Raw genomic sequence first — 22,104 nt, 5'->3', positions numbered from 1 at the left:
GTTTTTGCTTTCTTCCATTGAAATGTAGACCCACAATTTACAGTTTTAAATGGATAATCACTATGAGACAAAAGCTTCAAAGTTGTTGCCCATTGCATCTTGTTAAAGGAATATTTTTTTTGTTTTGCTGGCTCTTATTTGTTTTCCTTACCTGATACGACTGTATTTTTAGACTTTATTTTGACACATATAAATGTTAATGCAGCATCACACAATAGCAATGGTTTTTGTTTACCGATGCAATTGTAGAACCGTTCTATTAGTATGTATTTGTCACCTATAGTAAAATGTATTTTTTGTATTTTGAAACTGAAAATGTCTGAAAATTAGGGTAGGGATGATTTTACTGAGATAAAGTGAGTTGCATTCAGCTGATCTTTTAACATTGCAATCCTCATGTAGAATAAAACAGCTTTTTTTATATTTTATTAAGGCCACTGATATGACTCAAGTCTCTTCTCATCCATGTATCATCATTTGAAGTATATTTTTCACAAGCACTATTCATTTTAAAAGATTACTTTAAGTAGAAAAATCACTTTGTTCTCCCTTAAGGTCTCTAAGATTAGGGAACTGAACCTTGACTTTGGATGTGTAGATGTTTGGATGACTAATAGATGTGTGGTTTGGTCTGTTTAAAAAGCTCTCATCCTGGATTTAAGCTGAGGTCTTCACTCTCTTTGATATTGCCACTTCCCCTCAGAAACAAAAAAAAAAGATTACAGATGCATTACTAGAGCCATGATTGATGTAAGTGTTTAGTTTCAACCAACCTTAAGGTGGTCAGCACTACGGCTGCAACAACTAATCGATAAAATAGAAAATTATCGATAATTAAAATCATCGACAATGAATTTCATGTCAATTATTTGGAAATATGCAGCCAACTTGGAGAAACTCCACCAATGACATCACTTTACAGCCCAGTGAAAATGTGTTTCAAGATGACACTCCTTTGAAAATTGCTGGAGACAAATCAAAGCGGAAAAAACATGACCCAAGATGTTCAGCGCACAAGAGCACTTTATAAACACTTCAAAGAATATCATAAAAAGCATATAGTATAATGTGGGTTGCTGCATCAGGTGCTTTGATAAGGGGCGTGTGCTGATTGATGCGCTTAGGAGTTGTTTCTCTCCAGCACATAACTTACATTTTACTGCTGTGTTTTATGTTTTATAATGTATACATGTTATGAATTCAAAATTAAGCCCATATTTCCGGGTATTCTCAAAAACGTTTGTTTTTACCACATGCAAGTTTCTGTTAAACTTCACTGAGCAAACGAGCATGTGCATCCACATCAATCAAACCAATCGCAATAGAGAAAGGGAGCGCCATAATTTTTATTAAACTCGTGGAACATCATACCATGCAATCAGTTTCAATGTCATCAATCGGGCAGCTCTCATGGATGTCATTGTCATGTGTTTTTTTTATGTTTTTTAGATCGTTTCTCTTCATGTAAACGCTTGTAATACAATGAGCACATGGATGAGACTTTTCAGCACAAGAGTGAATCTGCACTACGTTTGCAGATGATTATACTATATTAAACTCTATATAATGCTAAGGGTCATGATATTTTATAGTTCTGATAGTGCCAAATGTAATGTCTAATTTCACCAGTAATTTGTACTATGGCAAAAACTATTTTACTGGATAAGCCTGCACTACCCTTAAAAATGTTTTTTTTTTTTTAATCCCTCTCCATCCCTGATGGATAATTTTACTCTTTAATAAACAGTACTTTACGTTTTACAAGTAAAGGAAAGGAACTGTTTTGCAGATGTTCTGAAAGTAATAATAATAAAAATCAAACAACTGTTCAGGCTTTGTTTATATTTTGTGAGAGTATAAAATCGTTCAGTACAGCAAACCAAATCAAATCCTTATGCCCTTTATCATTTCTGTTTCTGTTTTTTTTTTTTTTATAAAATACAGGAAATTTCATTGTTTTATCGATTAATCAAATAAATAATTGAAGATTAAACGATTATCAACATAATCGTTAGTTTCAGACCTATAGACCCATAATGTTTAAAACAAAGCGAATAGGGTAAAACCCATCAGTTGCCCCCATACACCACACACACACACACACACACATTAATACACTACACACAACACAACACACGCAGTCAGGTTCTATTAAAGTGATGAAGCCACATGAATTTTGTGACCTGGAGAGTTTGTTTTTTGTTTTTTTGTTTTTTCTTGTTGACTATTCTTTGGCAGTTTATCTTCTGAAGGACAGTATGCCTTTATAATAATGCCTTTTTTATATGAGTGTCCTGTTCTCTGATTTTATTCTCATAGTCAGCAACACACACACACACACACACACACACACACACACACACACACACACTTTCATGTCAGTCCCTGAACAATGGCCACAAACAACCTCAACTGGTTCTGATTTTCCACAGCAAAACCACCTTGCAAACACACACACACAGGTGCTACAACACACATACTCTGCATTCCTCCCTATTCTCTTTCTCCCTTATCCATCTCCGTCCTCATTTTCTCTCCTTACCACATCCTTTCTTCTTTCTCTTCCTCACCCATCCCTCTGTCTGCTGATTATCTAGACAGGTCTTAATAAGGTCTTAAATCTCTCCTTACACTATTCACTTCTGTAGTGTTAAACTCATGTATAGAAGTGTTATTTTGTAGTGGCTATTACTCAGGCAAAAATCACGATTACTATACCTCATACTTTGAGTCTACAGTGAAGGAAAAAAGTATTTGATCCCCTGCTGATTTTGTACGTTTGCCCACTGATAAAGAAATGATCAGTCTATAATTTTAATGGTAGGTTAATTTGAACAGCGAGAGACAGAATAACAACAACAAAATCCAGAAAAACGCATGTCAAAAATGTTATAAATTGAATTGCATTTTAATGAGGGAAATGAGTATTCAACCCCTCTCAATCAGAGATTTCTGGCTCCCAGGTGTCTTTTATACAGGTAATGAGCTGAGATTAGGAGCACACTCTTAAAGGGAGTGCTCCTAAGCTCATCTTGTTACCTGTATAAAAGACACCTGTTCACAGAAGCAATCAATCAATCAGATTTCAAACTCTCCACCATGGCCACGACCAAAGAGCTGTCCAAGGATGTCAGGGACAAGATCATGGATCTACATAAGGCTGGAATGGGCTACAAGACCATCGCCAAGCAGCTTGGTGAGAAGGTGACAACAGTTGGTGCGATTATTCGCAAATGGAAGAAACCCAAAAGAACTGTCAATCTCCCTCGGTCTGGGGCTCCATGCAAGATCTCACCACGTGGAGTTGCAATGATCATGAGAACGGTGAGGAATCAACCCAGAACTACACGGGAGTATCTTGTCAATGATCTCAAGCCAGCTGGGACCATAGTCACCAAGAAAACAATTGGTAACACACTACGCCGTGAAGGACTAAAATCCTGCAGCGCCCTCAAGGTCCCCCTGCTCAAAAAGCACATGTACAGGCCCGTCTGAATTTTGCCAATGAACATCTGAATGATTCAGAGGAAACCTGGGTGAAATTTTTGTGGTCAGATGAGACCAAAATCGAGCACTTTGGCATCAACTCAACTCGGCGTGTTTGGAGGAGGAGGAATGCTGCCTATGACCCCAAGAACACCATCCCCACCGTCAAACATGGAGGTGGAAACATTATGCTTTGGGAGTGTTTTTCTGCTAAGGGGACAGGACAATTTCACCGCATGAAAGGGACAATGGACGGGGCCATGTACCTTCAAATCTTGGGTGAGAACCTCCTTCCCTCAGCCAGGGCATTGAAAATGGGTCATGGATGGGTATTTCAGCATGACAATGACCCAAAACACACGGCCAAGGCAACAAAGGAGTGGCTCAAGAAGAAGCACATTAAGGTCCTGGAGTGGCCTAGCCAGTCTCCAGACCTTAATCCTTAATAAAAATCTGTGGGGGTAGTTGAAGGTTCGCATTGCCAAAACCTTAATGACTTGGAGAAGATCTGCAAAGAGGAGTGGGACAAAATCCCTCCTGAGATGTGTAAAAACCCGGTGGCCAACAAGGATTTTGCCACCAAGTACTAAGTCATGTTTTGCAGAGGGGTTGAATACTTATTTCCGTCATTAAAATGCAATTCAATTTATAACATTTTTGATATGCGTTTTTCTGGATTTTTTTGTTGTTATTCTGTCTCTCACTGTTCAAATTAAACTACCATTAAAATTATAGACTGATCATTTGTTTGTCAGTGGTCAAACATACAATATCAGCAGGGGACCAAATACCTTTTTCCCTCACTGCAAGTATTAAACTTTATTAAACATCTTTTCTCCGTTTGTACTTGGGAAAACAAAGGCGCAAAACCGTTATGGAAAAGCCATTCAGAATTAATTTCTGATTGTTATGGCTGCACAGTAAATTGTTTCCCACTGTGTTCTTGGAATTCTTAATAAACTGAACAAAATTGTGTGCTCTCCCACATATAAAGTATACATACACACACACTTGCAAATTATGAGCATACACACGTACAGTGGCCACAAAAAATATTTGTACTGTACACTCAAGCCACACATACAAATGTATAACAAAATGTCAAGTGGCATTTATTTTAGATATAGCACAAGCACACTTTTCAAGAAAAACATTTAACAAAAATAGTGTTGTTTGTTTTACATATGATATAGTTCCTAATATTCTATTATAGTCCTAGTTATACATATTATGGCATAACTGTTAGTTGATTTAATTCTTGGTGCAAGAGGTAATAAATTCTTAAACTTGAAAATTTTTATTAATTAATTGATTACATAAAAAAATGCCATTGAAACAAAATCCAAGGGATACATATTGTCCCTTAATGTAAAACGTAATTTCTGACACCGGTTGTTAGTTTTCAAATTATGAAGCAATATTAGGGCTGTCAATCGATATACATTTTGAATTAAATTAATTACTTCATATGCTAATTAATCACAATTAATCACATATAACAATATTTGCCGAATATTTGCCCTTGGGCCAAATAAGGCCAACTGAGAATTGTGGTGTGAATGTCTAAGGTGGAATTTTGTCCAGACAGATAGCAAGTGCAAATAGCACAAAAAAATCTTTCAACTTTCACGAATCTGTTCCCCCAAAGATTATAATGTTGTACCTAATAAAACATGACATCACTTGAAACATTGGAAGTGCCAAGATTACTCACAAACACGACACAAATTTTCCCTTGGAACACACAGTTGAGTTCATAGCTTCTCAGGGTGTTGAGTCAGAAAGCCAGTGCTGCTTAGTCAGAGCATTAGTGTGTATTTTTTGTACCTGAAAATTAGAGTTAAAAAATGATATTTTTTTTTACCAACTACACTCTGAAAGCACTTTGCAATCATTCCCCCAGTGTGAATACACATTACAATTGTGATAAATAGAATGGCATGAAGACATAGTTGATTAGTTTGTGGTTGGTGTCGATACATACCATGTACTTGGATGTTTGTGCCAGGAGAGCCCCGTGGACCATCCATTATCCAGCATCTGGTATACAGTTCTTCACATCTGTTGCCAGCTCCTCATCAGTACAGGTGCTATACAATGCTCTTACTGACATATTGTTGTCAGCCAGCCTCCTAAACAATGTTGCTCAAGAAACTCCCAGTAATTTGCAACACATTTCAGAGGTAGCCCAAGTTCAATAAGGTGGGAAAGAGTGTTTTTTCCTCCTCAATTTGGAATGCCCAGTTCCTAATGCGCTCTAAGTCCTCGTGGTGGCATAGTGACTTGCCTCAATCCGGGTGGCGTAAGATGAATCTCAGTTGCGTCTGAGACCGCCAATCCATGCATCTTATCACGTGGCTTGTTGAGCGTGTTACCGTGGAGACGTAGTGCATGTGGAGGCTTCACGCTATTCTATGCACAAATGATTCAGCAGCGCACGCACAAGCTTTCTGAGACTGTTTTCCTATCACATGTGGCCAATTCATTTTAAAGAACCGACTCAGATGAGCGATTCATTTGTGTAAAGCTTCTTGGTTTAAAAACTAGCGAAGATACCACTTCGCTAAACGTGGCCCCAACTTCATAGTTGATAAAGCTCCAGCATCATTTGCTTGTGGATGACATTTTGATAATTTGTTTCTAATGCAATGGCATTCAGACAGTTTTAAGTGGAACCGAAGTGTCCAAAAATCTATTTGGGTCCACTGTACATCAATAAACCTTCTTGGAGTTTGCAAAAAATTCCAGAGCTCCACCCTTAAGTTTCTTTTCCTGGAATGCATGAAAAGCCAGTAGAATATATATAAGTTCTTAAGAGGCTGTATCTGTCTTTTACATTGTTCCTCTGGCATGGACATCCTTTCCCAACATTTATGATTCCCTAGTGGTGCAGCACCCACGCCGATGCCGACTCCAGGCGAACGGTTAACACTTAAAGGCTCATTGACGAGCTGGACCACCATCACTGAAAGGATCTGGAGTGTGTATGAGTTTGTGGGTCTGGCTGGATAGCTCCATTATAGCATTTGGAGTCTATTTCACATAAAGGCCCTCCACACAAGTTGATTTATTGCAACCTTTTGTATGTGGTGCTCTGAAATGATTGATAAAAGCAAAGAGAATGAGAGTCACAGATGTGTGAACCATTGAGAAGAAAATAGAGAGAGAGAGACCAGACTGGTAAGAAGGAGACAACCATGTTGCAGGAAGCAGACACTTGGATTACAGAGCTACTTTGGTTGTCATAAATTCAGCCTGTCAAAGACAGTCATTGAAGAATGGTGCTGCTTTATTTACTGAAGTCACTTGTGCACACAGTCTGTCATTGATCTATGAGATTCCAAAAAGCTGCATTTTCGATAAGAACAATTAATGAAAACTCTGTGGAAGGATGTGGAATTAGGACAAAACCATGACTTGGTGAAAATCAGTATTTCAGACCCTTTTGGAGATCGTGAGACTTTCTGCAAATTATTCTGTGGGGTTTTGTGGTTAAAATGCAATTATAAACTCTTAAGCCACATATACACTATTGTGTTTTCAGTTGAAAATGCATTCCATTTCCTGTTTAGGACTGTCAATCGATTTAAATTTTAATGATATGCAGATTAATTAATATAATGAAGCCGTATATAAATATTTGCTGAGAAAGGCCTCAAAGAACAGCAATTCAATATATGAACATATTTTATAAATATAATAATTCAGATAATAACAATGTTTTACATTATTGTGGCAGACAAGTAAAGCATTGATAAGACAGTACAAAATGGCTTTAGAATTAAATATATTGTTTATTTCCATATTATTGAACATAAGCCTATTTTGGGTCCACAGCAATCCATTTTGCAAATGAATTTGTCAAGATGTCCACGATAGATAGATAGAGGGTTTCAAAGGATGCGTCAGTATCATAGACTGTAAAAAAAGATGGACGACGCACCTTCGCTCTTTTCCATTGGTAAGAACTGAAGCCGCCAGTGTCCCGATATGGCGCTGACATCTTGGGACTTGAGTCTGCGCAGTTGCGATTTCGGGACCAGACCTGCGCAGTAGTGAGCAGGAAGTAAAGCCGCGAAATCAAGGCCCCGCCCTCACTCTCCCTGAATCAATCGCAAACACACGCCCCTGCACTTTTGACTTTTGACTTATGGCGGTGTGAAATATTTAATTATAGAAATTTAGATATTAAATTTAAAGCTCCAATCTCCTCAGTCCTCCGAAGATCCTGAAAAAAACTCAGTTGGTGCTTCAGTGACTACTTTGCTCAGAGAACCTGTCAATTACAGCTGTCAATCATGATGTCACAGCACCGTTTTTATAGCATCAAATAACTAACTAAAAACAAATTTATTTTGAAAACAAACACTTGAAATGACATCAACGTGATAGAAACTACAGTAAATGACAGAAACTATCTTTGGAAAAAAGATATGTGAAGTGTAATTTAATTGTTTAGTCACGTCCCGTTGAATGGGGAGGCGGGGTTTATGACCTATACTAGGACCAGTCACCGGGGGGCGATCGAGACGTTTTGGCTTCACTTTTGAGTGCTTGTGCGGCACACTTGGTCAGTATACACATGCATCAGACAGATGCTTTTGGAGCATGTCACTTTGGTTGCGTTGTGTTACAAACACAGCGTTTCTAGGTCGATTTGTCAAGTTATGTGTATTTTGAAACCACATCTGGAGATCCCTGCATTCAGAATTGTGCTCCAACCAAGTGTGTTTGGATGCCACAATGCGTTCTCAACTTAAATATTTATATATATATATATATTAAGATAGTCTGAGTGTTGTTTGTACAGCTGCATATTGCCGATACAGCTGGAGTTTCGCTTACTGGCCCCTGCTGAAAACAGGTGGTACTTCAAGCTTGAGTTACTCAGATGGTAGCAATATACCTTATTCCAGTCCAGGGACATGATTCATTGTGAGGGTTTTCTTTTCTTTTTGATACTGTATAATTAATTGCACTCAATTAACAAGCTAAATCAACAGGCCTATTCCTATCGTCATCTTTTACCAAAATAAGCGGCATTAGAGCTCCTCAATTTCTAAAGTTTACATTTTTGGATGCAGGAAAATGCCATTCCAATGTGAATGAGAAGTGTAAGCATTGTAATGGTGTCGGCCCCTGAAAACATTAAAAAAAATTCAATAAAATAACATTTTATTAATACATTTGGGAACCAGATATCTCAAACCAGATATCTCAAAAAAGCCACCAGTTACGAAATGTAAATTAATTTTCAAAGATTTCACAACAAGGTTTCAATTTTCATACATTTTCATTATTCAAACCAAAACAAAAAATGTCAGTAAACAAACAAACAATAATCCAAAAGTATGACAAACAAAAGAAAACACAAAATGAGCAGGTACAGCAAATAATCATTTAACATCAAAAACAAAGCAATACATCTTGTAATGTGGGTGAATGCATATATGTGTGTGGGTGTAAATGTGTGAGGGAGATTGTGAGAGAGTTCAGGTGCATTGGGGAGTAGTGAATGGTGTACACTGGTCAGGAGAGTTTGCATGTACCTTCTTGAGTGTGGGGCAGTGCTGTAGGAGTGCAGAGGGAGATTAGACATGAGAGAAATGGCACCCTGGCTGTGGAGCTCTTCAACAGGCCAGCAGGCGGTTTGACCCACGCCACTCCTTGTAAACTCAAAGCTTTCGACGACTCTTTGATGCAGGCCACACTTCAAGTGATGAGCACCTTTTAATTAATCCCTTTTTGTTTTCTTCTCCTCAAATCGTGTTCCTTTTTCCCAACACTGATACACAAAAGACAAACTTTCTTCTTAAACCCCTGCTCGGCTCACGACTCTGCTTCACCCGCACCCGTGTTAACTCAAATCACATCTCTTTGTAACACACCTGCCTTATGGTGAGCGCCATTTTCTCTCTCTATGGCTGTGTCTCGTTTGGAAGGCTGCTTCCTCTGGAGGTCTCATTTGTCGGCCGCTAACGTCATCGAGGCTGTCTCGTTGCAGAGAAGCGAGTAGGACACTTCGAATGCAGCCTTCGAATGCGACCTACTTTCATGGGAATTCGGAGGATGCATGAGGTGTATCCTTCGTGGGCACTCACAACCCACAATTCATTGCTTCAACTGAAATATCTAATAAAAATTACGCCAATTTGCCCGTAAATATGATGTTCAAATGCAATAATGTTAATTCCCAAGTTGAAGTACCTCAGTAGATGAGTGAAGAGTATATAATATGTATAATTATATTAATAAATAATTTAAAAAAGGTAGTAGACTAAAAGTACACCTGTAAAATCAATTTTCTTTTCTTTTTACATCATTATGACTCTCCAAAAATGTACCTCACACATTCACTTCTAAAGAGACTTTTTTCCCTTCTCACTCAAAAGCGCTCGTGCTGTCATAGCAACCATGTTACGTTCCGTTTCCGTTTGTCCTACGAAGGCCGTCTTGTTTAAACGAAACTTGTTTAAAGGAGGACGCTCGGTATACTGCAGTCTTCAAAGGATGCATCCTACCTAGCATGCAGCCTTCCAAACGAGACATAGCCAGTCTGTGTAATTAGTTGGTGGAGGATCCTTAAAGGAACAGTGCGTAGTTTCACTCCACCACAGTGTAGCAAAATCAATGTGCTTTCACCCAAACATTTTGTACTCTGGACGTGGCCTTAAAAGCTGAAGCCTGTTAATGGTTGAACATCAAATGATCACTCCCACACTTTCAAAAACACAAAACTAATTCCTGGAGTTCAGATTGCATATTCAGTTCAGTAATGACAAGCTCTAATTTATCTCACCTGCAGATGTGAATGAGTGTGAGCTTCTCAGTGATGTGTGTGGTGAGGCAACCTGTGAGAACCGTGAAGGATCCTTCCTGTGTTTGTGTGCTGACGAGACTCTAGACTTCAACCCAATGACTGGCAAATGCTTGTCCACACATCCAGGTAATAATGTACTCTACTGTAAACCGTCAAGTCTGATTTCATGAAAATTACGTAACTGTGGCAAACTTTTTTCCAAATTTTATTGCGTGGCTCCTTTCATATATCATAGAAGTTCCAAGTTAAAATGCCTACAGCATTGCACTAAAAGTGAGTTAAATTTTCTCCCAAACAGATGTGCTTTTATCGAGTTTAATCTTTAAGACAAATAATTTTTAAGGCATGACTTTCAATGCTATTTTTCATGTAAACTGTTCAATGAGCACTTTAAGACATTACAAACAATACAGCATAATTTTCTGTGCTTTGAAATGATGTGTATTGTTAAAAACTTAATTCAACAAAATTTGCCTCCCTATACCATAAACCTAAACCTAAACCTAACCGATAGTAGGGGTGGGTGAAAAAATCATTTCAGCGAAGCATCGGGATTCATACTCAAACGATTCTGAATAGATTCTCAAAAGAATCATAATCTATTCTGAGTTCAGTTAAAATCACGACAGAGCAGTGGTACGCGCCAAAGACAGATGTAGAAACAAAGACGCGAGTTAAGTGCACACACTAAAGTCAAGTGCACAAACACGACTACACCTACAAGTATTATTATAGAGTACATGTGGGGGCCTGGGTAGCTCAGCTGACTACCACACCTAGAGTCACAAGTTCGAATCCAGGGCGTGCTGAGTGAATCCAGTCAGGTTTTCTAAGCAACCAATTGGCCTGGTTGCAAGGGTGGGTAGAGTCATGCTCGGTTAACCTCCTCCTGGTCACTATAATGTGGTTCTCACTCTCGGTGGGGCTCGTCGTGAGTTGTCTGTGGATGCCGCGGAGAATAGCGTGAAGCCTCCACATTCGCATTATGTCTCCGTGGTAACGCGCATGCTCAACATGCCACGTGATAAGATGCGCGGATTGACAGTCTCAGACGCAGAGGCAAATGAGATTCGTCCTCCACCACCTGGATTGAGGTGAGTCACTACGGCACCATGAGGACTTAGAGCGCATTGGGAACTGGGCATTCCGAATTGAGGAGAAAATCCAAAATAAAATAAAAAAAACATTTAAAATGTACAGTTATAATAAAACAAAATAATATGTAAACTGCCACACCGATACCTACAGGCAGGTTGTGATTTGTTTAAAAAACTATTTGATTTCAATTAAATTAACTGAATTTAATTTAATAAAAATAGTTATCTGTATTTAATCTGTTTTATTAATGGTAAAAATAACAAATAACAAATTTGATCATCAGCCATCTGTTATTTATTTTTCTGGACTTGCACATTCTCACGTGGCCGTGCAGGTATAAATATTTCAGTGTTTTATTTTTACCTTCTATAAAATGCCTGGTAAAATAATCCCAGGTTAAGCATAAAATTTTGTAAATCTGAACTGTCTTTGAGCCCTTGGATTTAATTATCGTTGTTTCTCAAGATCTCCGTGTGTCTGAATATGTTGGTCATGATTAGATACCTGAAAAATAGATGCACTTCACAACTTAAGATAACGCTGGCTGTTGCGTTTGGACGGATGCATGTTTTTCTCAAGCTTTCAATGCAATTAAGTGTTTATTTACCCATATAAAAGAGAAACAAACCAGCATGGTTTCTTTTGATTAGGTAAATTAGTACACAGCATGTAATATTGTTATTTGAACAGATTGGAAAAGTTGTTTTTTTAAGTGTTTCTTGGACACTACAGCCTCTCGTTTCGGATTATGCTTTCGGGCGGGGCATAAAAAAATTATATAATGTAAACGGATTGTCCATATTTTTAATTCAAGTGTGTAATATAGGATTGCATGCTCGCTAATGTCACCAGTTGTGTTATTTTTAGGTAGGTATTCCAGGTGTTCCAATCAATTTCTTCTAATAATCTCAGATACAGCATATGTTTATGTTTAATATTTCTTGATAATCAGCACAGTTATACATATTCTGATGGGTTAATTACATGTGACGTCAATGTGTAAATGCAGCGAGTTTATGCACCTATCTCTGCGATCTCTACAGACTTCCCTTTTCCTGCGCAAATCAAACGATAACATTACAGACATCCGCACTGATAATGAATCTAAAGTCAGACATTTGTCCGGAAAACGAATCACGTCCAAATAGGGCTTTACTCAATAGCTCCATTATCTGATGGATATGTATACATTTAGTCTGACAAGAAACGGATAAAACGTATCCCTTCCGGAGATAAAAAATTAATGACCAGAAGGGGGATATCAAAATCAGAGGCAGGGAAATCCCCCCCATACCTCCCAGCAAATTGCACCCTGCCTACAGGGTAATACTTTAATCTACTGTAAACTACAGTCTTTAGAACAACTATATCTACACTGCCCTACAAAGCAAAAAGGCAGTAACTACGCAGAGTGCAGAACTGAGAAAAATGACTTTAAAGTTATCCTGTCATCCAGCCTAAGTAGTTGTAGGTAGATTATTGGACATGTGGCTGTTTTGTTACTTTATATTAGCTTATTCTTTGTACATATCAATCCTCATATTTAATTTGATATTTTACCACTATTTTGCAGTTACTGTATTCTTGCTTTGTATTACTTACCAAAAACGTGGCACCATACCAAGGAAAAAGGCGGTAACTACAGATTCTCCAAAAACTATTTTGCCACAACTTGGGCTCTGGGTGTGTTATACACTGTATTTGAAATAATTGGAACCATTTGTTTTCCTGAACATGGATATACCAAACCCAAACTAATTTGACCATTTTAGGTCAATATTTTCCACCCAGAAGCTGTTCTGATGCTGAAACGGCTGCTTAAAGTCTCACATTGCTAAGCTGTGTCAAGGCCCAAATTGGGAAAATTTATTTTGAATAGGACCACATGCTTTTCTAGTTATTGAATATTTTTCCACCGCTGGTTGGATTATAACTTTGTGACATGAACAACAAAATGATGACATGGCATCGGCGATGATGTGAAGTTACAGAGGATAAAGTTACAGCTAGGAGCAGGGAGGATCAGGGGCAGGTAAGCAAAGCTATTTAAAACATCAGCCTGTCAATTAGCATAATGCTATCTGAATGGACCTCTGAGAGGAAGTCCCGCCCGGTGGCTGACAGGTGTTTATATTGTGATAGCCTAGCCTCTAAATGTTTAATCTGTCACTGTTACTTACCATTCTCCGGGTATTTTCTTTTCAATGCCATTTCGACCATCTTCTTTCCCCGGCTTTGTGCCATCTCAAACAAAATTTGTGTGAAGTTAGAAGTGTGAAATCGCAAATGTTAAAACCGTCCCGTGAGGATGCTGCGAAGTCAGCTGTGTGTGTTCACCATGGAAACAGTAACTTCACTGCGCAGCAACACGGTTATTTTTTGTTAGGTAAAACATAACAAGAATACAGTAATGGATGTTACTGTACTCTTTGTTTCACTAGGGCTTTTTGCAGTTACTGTACAAACGACTACCATTTTTCTCCAAAATGACACACATTTGAGATAAGATGTTTTGTCACATAACAAAGGATGCCTTGAATGTCATGAAAATGATAATAACTCATTTTTGACCAAAAATGCAGTTATTGCCTTTTTGTTTTGTAGGGCAGTACAGGTAAAACTGTACTTTAAATCACCAAACATAGCTCCCCCAACTGTTGTACCAACCGACAGTAAGTGTGCAAACTATATTCACCATGCCATGTACAGTACGTGATTCATACAGTATGTCATTCATAATTGTGAATGATAAATAGAGTGGACTTCCACTGTGTTTTTAGGTTGTTGCAGGGACAGTGTCGTATATCTTTAATGTAAATACTATTATGTTATAATATACCATCAATTTAATTCATTCATAATTATAAACAGAGTCTTCTTTTTGGAGTATGTCCTTGTCAGGTCTAGGCTCAAAAATAATTTTGTGTATGTTCTTTTTGCTAGCCATGCTGACACAGTCATATCAATGTACAGATACATCAGTGATGAAAAGAAATTCAAATTATATTCATCTTTTCTTTGAGACAGGACAAAAAGAAAGAAAAACTGACTAAAACAGGTGAATTTGACTTGTACTGTGTGAACTTAAACATGTATCCTTTAAAACCAAAAATGACAAATTTATTGCATTTAAAGGCGCTGTGAGCGAGTTTAGCCACGGTTCGTGGAAAAAATTTTGTTTGCTGTTTACAAAGTCTAGAACACAGAGTCCAGTGAGAAATCTCATGACACTTATTTCAGTGATATCAGAATATGGCATTAAGCCTCAATAATTCACTGCAACGACAACACTATGAGAACGTGCAAAACGATTGACAGGTCAAAAGCGTCATTGTCCGTGGTTTGCGGACACATATTTGTTTGCTATTTACAAAGTATAGAGCTGTCACAGAGACCGGTGAGATATCTCATGACACTTACTTCGGTAATATCTTTCAGGGAGTAGGACAATTTTTTGCATACCTTTTCATGAAAAAGTCACTTATTGCACCTTTAACATTTTTATTCAGAATATTATTGCATTCAGCACCTTTACTATTTTAAAGGGCCAAAGAAGACCATTGTATTTGTGACCTCAACAACCGTGACCCCCCACCCCCAAAATAGTTTGGTCCCACCAATCTTCAAGACTTGGTTACGACCTTGGGTACACCTACAGGTAATACTGCCCTTTGAACAGCTACGCCTACAGGAAATTCTGTACACTGCTGTAAACCAGTTTATTATCTCACAGAAATCCAACTGTTCCCCACAAACAGTGCCACAACCCAAACCTACAACACCATTGTACCATAACACCTCAGATTGCCAGTTATCTGGGCAGGTGACCCCTGTCCTCCTCCTACAAAACTCCTCAGCATCACAGCGTATCTGAAATGATTCTGAAGCTCTTCACATTTTAATCTCAGCCATGGAGATCCTGTAGAGCAACAGGACATTAGGTTTCTATCATCAGGGTCCAGCTCAGAGTAAAACAGAGGGCGGCGAGGTGTGATGAATGGGGGTTGTAAACGATCTGGCAGAAGAGAAATTAGATTCAGCTGAAGATTATAGAGGGACCAAAGCACTCTGGGCCCCAAAGCACATAACAGCCAACAGAGATGTCAAAACTAACGATACTTTGGTACCAAGTCGATACCAAAATAAAAAAAGGTATCACAATAACAGTCTTTATGCAGTACCAAGCACGACTCCGTTCAATACCTGCCTGCTGTCTGACTGACACAAGACTGCTTTCAAATGCTCACACACCAATTTGTCATTTTTGGAAAAAAGTTTATCCACAATTAGTCTAATTATAATTGTGATTGTCCTAGTGTGAATATAAAACCGCAAAATAATGTGATTTAATTAAATATACTTTTTGAATGTGCTGCGCGGTTTGCAGGGAATGTGTGAAGCCACTCATATGCTAATATCACTGCACTAAGAGTATTGTGTGCTGTGTGTGTTATAATACATGACAAAACATTGTAAGTGCTTTTTCACTGTGAAGCTATTAGTGCTGGCAGATTATGTTTATATAATTAAATCGCAGCATTTTGTGCTTTAAAAAATCACACTGAGCCATTTAAACAACTGCTTATCCAGAGGTGTCAAGCTACCGTCAAAATAAAAGCTAAATTCAGCATTAGCATAATCAGGGAAGTGAAATCTGTTATATTTGCATAAAGCGCGGGAATTGAAGATTGGATTTATATCCGTTTGCCGGAGACATATTGATGTGGCCAAGTGTAAATGGAAGTAAACAAGTGTTAATACCCCCAAGTAAGTACCTTGAGAGGTCAAAATTCATGTTGAGGTGTTAATGTAAACACAGTCAGTTTGACTAAAGTGAATATAAACAGAAAGAATAAAAAAATGGGTGACAAAATATTGGATCTCTGAATTAGGCTTCAATTTCTGAATGTATACATTTGAAGTTAGAAATTGACATACACCTTAGCCAAATACATTTAAACTCAGTTTTTCACAATTCCTGACATTTAATCATAGAAACATTCCCTGTCTTAGGTTAGTAAGGATCACTACTTTCTTTTAAGAATGTGAAATTGCAGAATAATAGTAGAAAGAATTATTTATTTAATCTTTTATTTCTTTCACCTCATTCCCAGTGGGTCAGAAGTTTACATGCACTTTGTTAGTATTTGGTAGCATTGCTTTTAAATTGTTTATCTTGGGTCAAACATTTTTGGTAGCCTTCCACAAGCTCCTCAGAATAAGTTGCTGGATTTTTCGCCCATTCCTCCAGACAGAACTGGTGTAACTGAGATCAGTTTGTAGGCCTCCTTGCTAGCACACGCTTTTTGAGTTCTGCCCACAAATTTTCTATCACACTGAGGTCAGGGCTTTGTGATGGTCACTGCAATACCTTGACTTTATTGTTCTTAAGCCATTTTGCCACAACTTGGGAGGTATGCTTGTGGGTCATTGTCCATATTTAAGACCAATTTGCGACCATGCTTTAACTTTCTTTCAGATGTCTTGAAATTTTCCTTCAATATATCCACATTATTTTCCTTCCTCGTGATGCCATTTATTTTGTGAAGTGCACCAGTCCCTCCTGCAGCAAAGCAACCCACAACATGATGCAGCCACCCCCATGCTTCACGGTTGGGATGGTGTTCATTGTCTTGCAAGCCTCACCCTTTATCCTCCAAACATAACGATGGCCATCCTTGGGCTTCCCCTCTTTCTCTCTCGTCTCACCCACACATTGTACATGCTACCACAGCAAAATAACCATATAAACAAAGACATTGGTTAATGTAAATCGATTCTGAACATCAATGTCTATAATATCCTACACACACACACACACACACAGACACACATTGAGACTCATTTAGCAACCAACAAATAGACTCGCACCCCCTGCTTCTGAAAAGTGCTTAAACCTACATCTTGGCGGTTTTGATGCAATGTTATTTCTGACGAGAGCTGCAACAAATAAAGGTAATCCTACAGGCGATCTCTCAGTTTCTGAGCTTCTCTCTTTCGATCCCTCAAACACAGACTCACGTACAAACGCACTACCTCATCTTACTCCAGTAAGTCTTTGAGTAAAGAGGCATGAGCCTCACAATCCTCCATTGCTATTTCTGAAGTGCCATTTTCGAACTAGCAATGAAGGCTCGGGCTGTAATGAAGCAAGACGCTGAATCCATAGTAAAAGAAAGTAATTCCTCTCATAAGAGTGTTGTAGGGATGAAAACCAGAAAATGTCTTGAGATAAAACCCTGAACGATGTCTTAAGGTGTGGTTACCATGGTATAAGTGGAATAATTGACACTGGCCCATTGAATTGTTAAAAATAATGCACCCCCGAGTTGCAGGTGTACCACCTGCATAATTTTAATGCATAAAGGGTGCATAATTTTTGAACAATTCAATGGTCCGTCATCAATTATCATTATTTGTTAATATACTATTATATTTAAATTTGAGCTCAATATCAAAATAGTTTTTTTATGGTGTCATGACAACTCTAGTATTTTACCGCTAGTATTATTTTTCTTCAAACAATCGGTTGAAAAATCAAGGAAAGATTTTGTTTGCTCAGCATCTACAGATGTAGACACGTCTAACTAATCACATCTTAGATTTTATGCATATACCTGACATGACTTTATGACTTTGATTCAACTTAAGTTTTTAAACCAGAAGAACAAAATGTATAAAAAAATAAAACAACATAAAATTAACCATTTAAAACTTAATATTAAACATATCGAGTGCTATTATTTTTTTCAAAGATGTTCAACATGTACATAACTGTTAAGATCTCAAAAATGTATTTTTGGGGTTTCGTTACCCTTTTAAATTTTAGGAGACTTGTGAAGCCCAGGCTCCTTGATTTTTAGAGTTTATGGGTTAGCACATCTAGATAAGAATCAATTTGTTCCTCAAATGCTCCAGTAGAAGAACATGGTAAAACAGTGAAATACAGATCAGATATGCGTGTGAATGGCTACAAACCAGCTGTTCCTGGAAGATAAGTAACAAGAACCATTTCCTTAGATCTAGCCAACTGCTTTAGTTAAGGACTTTTGTTCAAATCCACCCACCTAATCCTTCTCCCCCATAAAACCACACTGTCTCCTGAGTTTAAATATATGTATATTTGTTTTTACAAGACATACTCCAGTGTCTGTTACCAGAGCTGTAATTCATGCTTTTTACATACGTGGACAGCAGTAGAACATCATAAAACCAGAAACACACTAGTGTGGAATATGAATTATCTGGACGTTATAAAAGGGAGCTCCTAGTGAAAAGTCAAGTCTAAACTGCAAAACTTACTATGTTCTTGACCTTCATTTCTTTTAAATATTCATTTTTGGGAACATGTTATTACAGTGTAACTGAATATTTAAAAGAAAACAAAACAGCCACAAAACACAAGATCACCTAATCTGAATTATTCATTTTACTTTGTTGTTTTGTACCCCTGCACCCTCATCAGCGGAGAAGAAGGAGTGTTACTACAACCTGAATGATGAGAACCTGTGTGATAATGTGCTGGCCAGGAATGTGACTAAACAGGAGTGCTGCTGTACACTGGGGGCCGGCTGGGGGGACAATTGTGAGGTCCATCCCTGCCCTGTACCAGGAACAGGTACTGAATAATGTAATACATAACCCCACCCTGATTTTAATCAGATGCTCTCAGTGTGGTCTGAGAACTACAATGAGAAATGGTAATGACATTTCTCAGTTTTTAAACTTGAATAAGCCTTAGACTAGCTAACACAAAAAGTTAGTTAACTGTAAATTAACTTAATGTACTTTTGCACAATTGCACTTGTGTGGACAACCCAAGATTGATTCTGCCTCAAGTCATTTTCAGATCCCACCACCTAAGCAAAAAGCCCATCAATAAGAATAAAAATAAAAAAAACAGATCAGAAAGGACATTTGAGATTTTCATTGACCTGGATAACTGAGAATCCTCACAAGTACATTACAAATATAAAGGGGATTCATAAATCATGACTTGTGGAGATTGTATAATGATCACTCATATTACTTTTGAAGTGAAGTACCTTCTATTACAACATTATAATACTGCAATGATAGTGTAATTACAATTGTTTCTTCTATTTTTCCAAGTAATGATCACTGTTTTTAAATAAATATAGCAGACATCTTTCTTTATTAACTACTGAACCTCTCCCATGCAGATCAGTTCTCACTGCTGTGTCCGGCAGGCCAGGGAAATGTTCCTACTGGAGACCCCATGATTCCAGGCATCAGTTTAGAAGAAAAATTCAAAGGTATCTGTGTATATGTACTTAGTGTGTGGTTAGGTTACTCAATCTCAGGTTATGGAAAACCTGGAAATATCTGGGAATTGTAAAAAAAAAAAGAAAAAGAAAGAAAAAGGACACTTAAAAGTCATGGAAAATTCTATAGTGAATATAGTTTTCTAGTTATGCTTAGCTCTGAAATACATAATTGGCAAGATATTGCTCTTGTGTTATTCTGTTATATTGTGTATATTGGTCGAACCCTCTTACAATTCAGTCTAAAATTGTGATTCACAATGATACGTAATATAATTCATTTTACAATGTTAAACCTAAAAAAATGTATGGCTAAGAATATATATCAAAGGGATTAGAGATGGGTAAAAATATACATTTACCAATTAATCTTGATCTTCGTCTGATCAATCACGATATCAATCTTTTACTCTATGCGAAGTTCATTTTCACTGCGTGTTGAGAGTAAAAGTGGTTCCATTTAATGTGTGTCCAAAAATGAGATGCAGGTAAAACATTTGACATTGAATAATGCCTCTTTAAATACCCTTTCTGTTCATTACTGTCATTTTTTGATCAAAAACAACAAAAAATAAATATTAATCCTAATCAGACATAGAAAAGATGTGCAAAGATTCCGTGCCCAACCTCTCTTTTGATATGTTCTCACTGACTGAACTGACATTTGTCATAAAGAGACAGTACAGTTTTATCTCTTGTTCTACATATCAATTTAAAAACTTGTAAATAGTACAAATTATGCATGTAAATAATATGCACCAATCAGCCACAACATTAAACCACCTGCCTAATATCGTGTAGGTGCTCGTGTCACCAAAACAGCTCTGACCTGTCAAGTCATGGACTCAACAAGACCTCTGAAGGTGTCCTGTTGTATCTGGCACCAAGATGTTAGCAGCAGAGCCTTCTAGCCCTTTAAGTTGCGAGGTGGGGCCTCCATGAATCGGACTTGTTGGTCCAGCACATCCCGTAGATGCTCAATCGGATTGAGATCTGGGGAATTTGGAGGCCAAGTCAACACCTTGAACTCTTTATCATGATCATCAAACCATTCCTGAACAATTTTTGCAGTGGCCATTACAACACATAACTTGCTTAAGTTCATAATTCAAAAGTACATATAGGCCTTGTTGGCCATGTAAGACATTGCTCACTTTTTTCTCTGTAATAATTACTACAAAGTTTTCCAAACTTTTTTTCTGCTTGTTTGAGAAATCTGACCAAATCTGCCAAGCGTTCTGTACCAGAGCACATAAAAGAGAACATAGTCATATAACTAGTGTCATGTATATTTTCATTGGGCATGGAGGCCCCATGGGCCTCTCAGTTCTTAATCCTTCCTAAAATAATTTATTAGCGAATCAGTCTGAATTAAAATTATTTTTTTTAATCTTTATCTAGTTATGACAGATGACTGGAAAGTGTCGTGGAAAATTTGTATGTGCTTTTGTGCATTTGTGTGAGTTTAAAGTATATGGATTTTATGTTGGAGTGTTGATGTGTGTTGCATTTGTAACTCTGGGATATTTTGTTTTATGAAATTGCTTCTGCAATGTGTGGAAGTAGCCCCAGACATCTGTTAGCATCTGACCCACATATGCTCCAACACTCTCAACTTCTCCACACCTGTTTTCCAGTGTGGGGAAACCTCAGTCACAGGGTCACTCAAATGCACTGATTTAATTTATGAATGCAGTAAGAATGTGGTTTCTCTTTGGCTGGTGGCAGTGCGAGTGAATGTGATGTGGTTGGAATGTGTTTGTGTGATGGTGTATGTTTGATTGGAATGCTGATGGATGAAATGGACATTTCCTCCTTGTCAGACTCCAGTCAAATGTACCAGATCCCTAAATAACAACATTAACCAGAGCAAAAGCCTTATGTTTCCTCTGTGGAGAGTATATATGTGGCCAAATACAAGATTATCTATATGTGTGGTACAGGATTTCACTGAAATAGAAAGGCGGCATATTGTCCTATATGTGCTTTAACTTCTAATTATGGAAATGTGTGTTTTGCAGATGCAGATGAATGCATGCTTTTTAAAGATGAGATTTGCAAAGATGGCTATTGTCTCAACACCCCTGGTGGGTACGAGTGTTACTGCAAGTCTGGACTCTACTACGATGAGAGCAAACTGCAATGTTTTGGTAAGTACCAAAGTCAATATCTCCTTATCATTGAACAAGTATACCCCTAATTTGTAGGCAGGGGCATAGCAACTAGAGATTTACCTCGGTAGTACTCACATGGGGTCGCTACTGAGGGGATCGTACTTGGTATTGGAATCATCATTAAATAAATAAATATATATATATATATATACATATACATAATATATATAACATAATGATGTGGTTGCACCTGCTCTGCATAGCTCTTCTAAGACCAGGTTGAAATATGAAAACATTTTGG

General features: G+C 37.8%; 1 protein-coding gene across 22 annotated transcripts in view; it reads left to right on the top strand.

Moving 5' to 3' along the window:
- LOC127656849 (latent-transforming growth factor beta-binding protein 1-like) overlaps positions 1 to 22,104 on the top strand; it is a 171,277-nt gene that overhangs the window by 115,372 nt on the left and 33,801 nt on the right. For 15 of the 22 annotated variants that reach the window (XM_052145362.1, XM_052145361.1, XM_052145355.1 and 12 more), the window contains 4 exons: positions 10,292 to 10,432; positions 18,870 to 19,022; positions 19,588 to 19,680; positions 21,711 to 21,839. In XM_052145362.1, coding sequence (XP_052001322.1) covers positions 10,292 to 10,432; positions 18,870 to 19,022; positions 19,588 to 19,680; positions 21,711 to 21,839 — 516 coding nt within the window. The remainder of the gene's footprint in view (positions 1 to 10,291; positions 10,433 to 18,869; positions 19,023 to 19,587; positions 19,681 to 21,710; positions 21,840 to 22,104) is intronic. The other 7 variants (XM_052145366.1, XM_052145365.1, XM_052145364.1 and 4 more) reach the window with 1 other exon arrangement.

The sequence above is a fragment of the Xyrauchen texanus genome, chromosome 16 (genome assembly GCF_025860055.1).
Source record: "Xyrauchen texanus isolate HMW12.3.18 chromosome 16, RBS_HiC_50CHRs, whole genome shotgun sequence".
Classification (NCBI taxonomy): domain Eukaryota; kingdom Metazoa; phylum Chordata; class Actinopteri; order Cypriniformes; family Catostomidae; genus Xyrauchen; species Xyrauchen texanus.
The sequence above is the reverse complement of the archived record's forward strand: the minus strand, read 5'-3'. Positions and strand labels throughout refer to the sequence as shown.